Source organism: Austrofundulus limnaeus, unplaced genomic scaffold (genome assembly GCF_001266775.1).
Source record: "Austrofundulus limnaeus strain Quisiro unplaced genomic scaffold, Austrofundulus_limnaeus-1.0 Scaffold624, whole genome shotgun sequence".
In the NCBI taxonomy this organism is placed as follows: Eukaryota; Metazoa; Chordata; class Actinopteri; order Cyprinodontiformes; family Rivulidae; genus Austrofundulus; species Austrofundulus limnaeus.
This window is the reverse complement of record NW_013953026.1, coordinates 53,602-57,868: the sequence shown is the minus strand read 5'-3', so window position 1 is coordinate 57,868 and position 4,267 is coordinate 53,602. Positions and strand designations below refer to the sequence as shown.

At 42.1% G+C, this 4,267-nt stretch overlaps 1 protein-coding gene across 1 annotated transcript in view; it reads right to left on the bottom strand.

Moving 5' to 3' along the window:
* Window positions 1-4,267, bottom strand: part of micu2 (mitochondrial calcium uptake 2) — a gene marked incomplete in the record, with an annotated part of 21,605 nt that overhangs the window by 13,103 nt on the left and 4,235 nt on the right. The window contains 2 exon segments of the mRNA XM_014027218.1: window positions 2,023-2,105; window positions 2,314-2,361. Of these exon segments, the coding sequence (XP_013882672.1) occupies window positions 2,023-2,105; window positions 2,314-2,361 (131 nt within the window).

Here is a 4,267-nt window from a genome sequence, read left to right as displayed (position 1 = left end):
TCCAGGGACTCCAGGGGGTTAATCTTCAAATTAATCGTTATCGGCTAAATAGCACAATTAATCGTGATTAATTTTTTTGCCAATATTGCCCAACCCTAGTTMGGCTGCTCACCTGGGTTTTTTCTTTGTTGYTGTTGGGCGGCTTCTTCTTCCAGTTGGCGAACTGGATATTGAAACTAGGTATCGAAATTTCAAAGTACGAACGATTCCAGGAGAATTGAAACATTACTTCCAGTTCCAAACGAGACTCGAGACTCTATGCCCAACCCTACTCCTCAGAGTGTCTGGACTCTCYCTTAGAGATAGGGTGAGGAGGCGGACTCATTGGACGTCTGCCAGACAGRGGGGGCTAGTTGGGGGGTTCCTCCGAACCACACCCCTTCAGGTCTCACTGTCATCGCCCACAGGAGCATTGAAGTCCCCCAGCAGAACGAGGGAGTCTCCGTTAGGAGCGCTCTCCAGCACCCCCTCCAAGGACTCAGAAAGGGTGGGTAATCTGAACTGCTGTTAGGTACATAGGAACAAACAACAGTCAGGACCCGTCCCCCCACCTGTAGGCGGAGGGAGGCTACCCTCTCGTTCACTAGGGTTGGGCATAATCGTATTGTGTGCAATTAATAGTCAGAAAAACATTAATCAATTATTTTTTGGCACTTGACGATTAATATGAYTAATGCCACCAGAGGGACTGACTGGAGATTTCTCCAGTCGGTGTGCTTGGTGCTCCTCTCCGCTTCAAATATGATGGACATTAAAAAAATTTCTGTAATTTATTTATCTAATCAACACAATTTAGAATTTGATGTATAGTCTGAAGTCTGTAATTTTTACACAATTTGGAAAAGATTTTTACAATGAACAAATCTTTCCCACTAAATTGGTCATGTGACTAGGACAGGTGTCCAGGGACTCCAGGGGATTAATCATCAAATTAATCGTTATTGGCTAAATACCACAATTAATCATGATTAATCTTTTTGCCAATATTGCCCAACCCTATCGTTCACCAGGGTGAACCCCAATGTACAGGCACCAAGATGGGGTATATAAGTATGCCCACTCCTGCCAACTCGCCAACGTGCCCCACCTCCAGACCTGGCTCCAGAGTGGGGCCCTGGTGACCCGCGTCCGTGCAATGGAACACTGAATCCATTATTCATCAWAAGGGGTCTTTGGGCTTCCCACTACCAAGTGCAACATGAAAAAAATGACACAAGGTGCAAAMCATGCTTACATGGACCAAAAGTAGCAGAGTACTGAGTTCACACAGGAGTTCTCCCCTGTCCTCAATGAGAAGGTCTGCTTCAAACAGACACAAAAATGCCAGATGACTTTAGACAAACCAACAAAACTGATTGGCTGACTCAGGCAAACACACAAGAGATGAAAAACAAAGCTGAGTAGCTGAATAACAGCTCTCCCTCACCTTCACATGGAGCCTGGGTTCATACTCACAACTGGTGCAGCAGCAGCCAGGCAGCATTAAAAGGTGATATTTTGACATGTGTCACAAACATTTGAACAAATATAAATAAGAACTTACTCATTTAATGATTTCACCTATAGTCATAAGAAAATAAAAGTCCACCGTCTTTTAACTTTAAGATTTTAAATATCAGGGCACAATAAAAAAATAGACCTGGTTTATATCAGGTTCTAAAATTATYTAAATTTAAGGGAATGAAAAACACAACAAATCTATGATACAATCTGGAGTATAATGCGATTATCATTTGAGCTTAAAAGGCATAAAAAAATCTAATCATGTTATGAGCCATGTCTCATTTTAGACTACAGATCTTTCAGCCTTTGTGGTGCGCCCTCTGGTGGTGAAACATTTGGGGGAAACACTTCTGTGTGTTTGCCTGCACCTTTTAGTATGAAATCTGCGCACTCTTGTATATATGAGGCCCCAGATCATTTTTATTATGCCTAATAAGTAAAAAGCTAGAATTCAAAAGGTGGACTTTACTTTTCCCACTGCGTTATATTTTATTATCTTTTCCTCATGACCATTCTTACCTTAAGAAACTCTTTTTTGTCCACTTGCTCGTTGCCGTCCACATCAAGCATTTTGAAGGCTATATGAAACCCTGTACGTGGTTCTGCAGAACAAACACATTTAGAAAAGTGCAGCGTATTCTGCAAACCTGCTTATTGTTGCAATTATAATTAGGCAAAGCTCTTCTTGATACACTGACTGCATATAAGTTAAAAAACAAACACTTGCAGCCACAGTCAGGACAACATCACAAACTCTACTATTATAAAACTCAAAGGGCAATCCATGTAAGCACTGCGACTTGAACTTACTGGTTAGGATGGTCAGCAAGAACAGATACTCTGTGTAGGATATCAAACCTGACAGACAAAAACAAAGCAGAAATTTAGATCAACAGAAACRGTGTCTGCCAGTGGAAAGTGACCAAAGCAAAAAGAGAAATGTGACCACACAGCTCAGGTCGCACGGATTTAAGGTTCCTGCATACTCCCTCCGAACTGCCAAAATGGGTTTGGATTGTTGCAGTTTCATGACAAAAATCGCATCATTCTGTTCGCATTGTCGACATGTCGGCAGCTTMTTGTCGCAACCCGCGGCTCTAACTTTTTACCTCCCTCTACATGAGAACATAAGAACTTTATTATGTGACTGGTCAGATGTTCGCAGTTCGTAGGAGTGTTTGTTCACGCTGAAAGCACTCAGACGCTGCGTTTTGCTTCAGTCACTCACTTTATAAAAATAAATAAAAATTAAATAAAAAAAAGAAACTCACTTCCAGAGCTGAGTGTTGAACCACGAAGTAGACTTTTATAAAGACAGTCAAATGGCCAAAAACTCATGGATGGTGATAAAACAGACATTTTGCACTGTGGAATCTGACTGATAAAAACTTTGGAGCTTTAACCAGGTCAGATTTGTGGATAAATAACATCGGGTGACGGGTCTCTGACTTTTCTCCCTGCATTGTAGACTCTACCGCAGGGGTCTGCAACCTGCGGCTCTGGGGCCACATGTGGCTCTTTGGTCCCTCTGCAGTGGCTCTTTTAAAATGTGACCAAACTTAACAGAATAATCTTTTAGACTCACAATATAAATCAATTAGTACGCAAATATGTGATCAATATTGCTAATACAAAAAGTAAARCAGKCTAGCTCATGCTAGCCTGTTTACTTAAAGGAGACCAATTACGGGTCCTAGAAATGTTTATGGTATGTCTGTGGGCTATCCAGACCATGTTCATTCAGTTTAATGCACAAAATAATTCTCAGATAATAAAATTTCCCATTTTCTAGTTCTGCCTGCTCTGACTTCTGTTCAGAAGAGCTGTTTATGTTAATGAGCTCCGTTGGTAACGCCCTCCAGAAATCTGTTGACATTAACTCCACCCTCCAAAGCCAGGGTTTACGTTAGCATGGCTAATAATAGCAGAAGCTCTGTTGTACAACCATATGAGACCCAGAGGCAGAGTCAGTCGCAGCTTCTTTTTTTTCCCTCCCCCTCCTCTGTTCTGCGCTCACTCTGCATGCTGTTACCAGAGCAGGGAGCAGCAGCGGTCAAAATACCTCAGAAACTTGAACAAATAGGCTTTAACAAGGCTTTAATAAGCTAAACAATAGAGGTACATGAGAAAACATATTCATAACAAATGAAAATAAATAATTAAATTGTATGTGTCCATGCCGGTCTCAAACCCTGGTCTCCCACTCTCTGGTCCAACACTCTACCTATTGCCCTATTGGAGACTTGTTGTGAAATGAGCTAAACATTGCACAACAACAACCGTGACGGCTTTTTATACTGAGGAGGTGGGGCTTCACCCGGGGGTTGCTAGGTGAGGGGCTGAACGCAGGTTCTGGTGGGTTGTCATACAGCTTGTGACGTCACAAAATTACGGAAGTATAAAACTAGTCGTTAATATACATTAAAAATACATTTTCTTACAGTAAATATGCCCCTGGGTGCATTTTTTTTGGTCCTAGGACTGTTTTTTTAAGAAGTACATACTAGGGGTCGACCGATACATCGGTCGGCCAATATTTTTGGCCGATATTTGCGTTTTTTCTTGTATCGGTATCGGCTGATACACTGTCCGTTCGGCCGATCCGTTCTTTGGGTCACGCGAGCGCATGTGTCTGCCCCTTCCCCCGGGGAGAGCGCAGCAGCTAATGTTGTGAGACAGAGTGCTAACAACAACAAGGCTGAGTTATGAACTATAAATGTGTTTTAACTGTCTAATTTAGCTGTTTCTACCCTCTGTGTCGGAA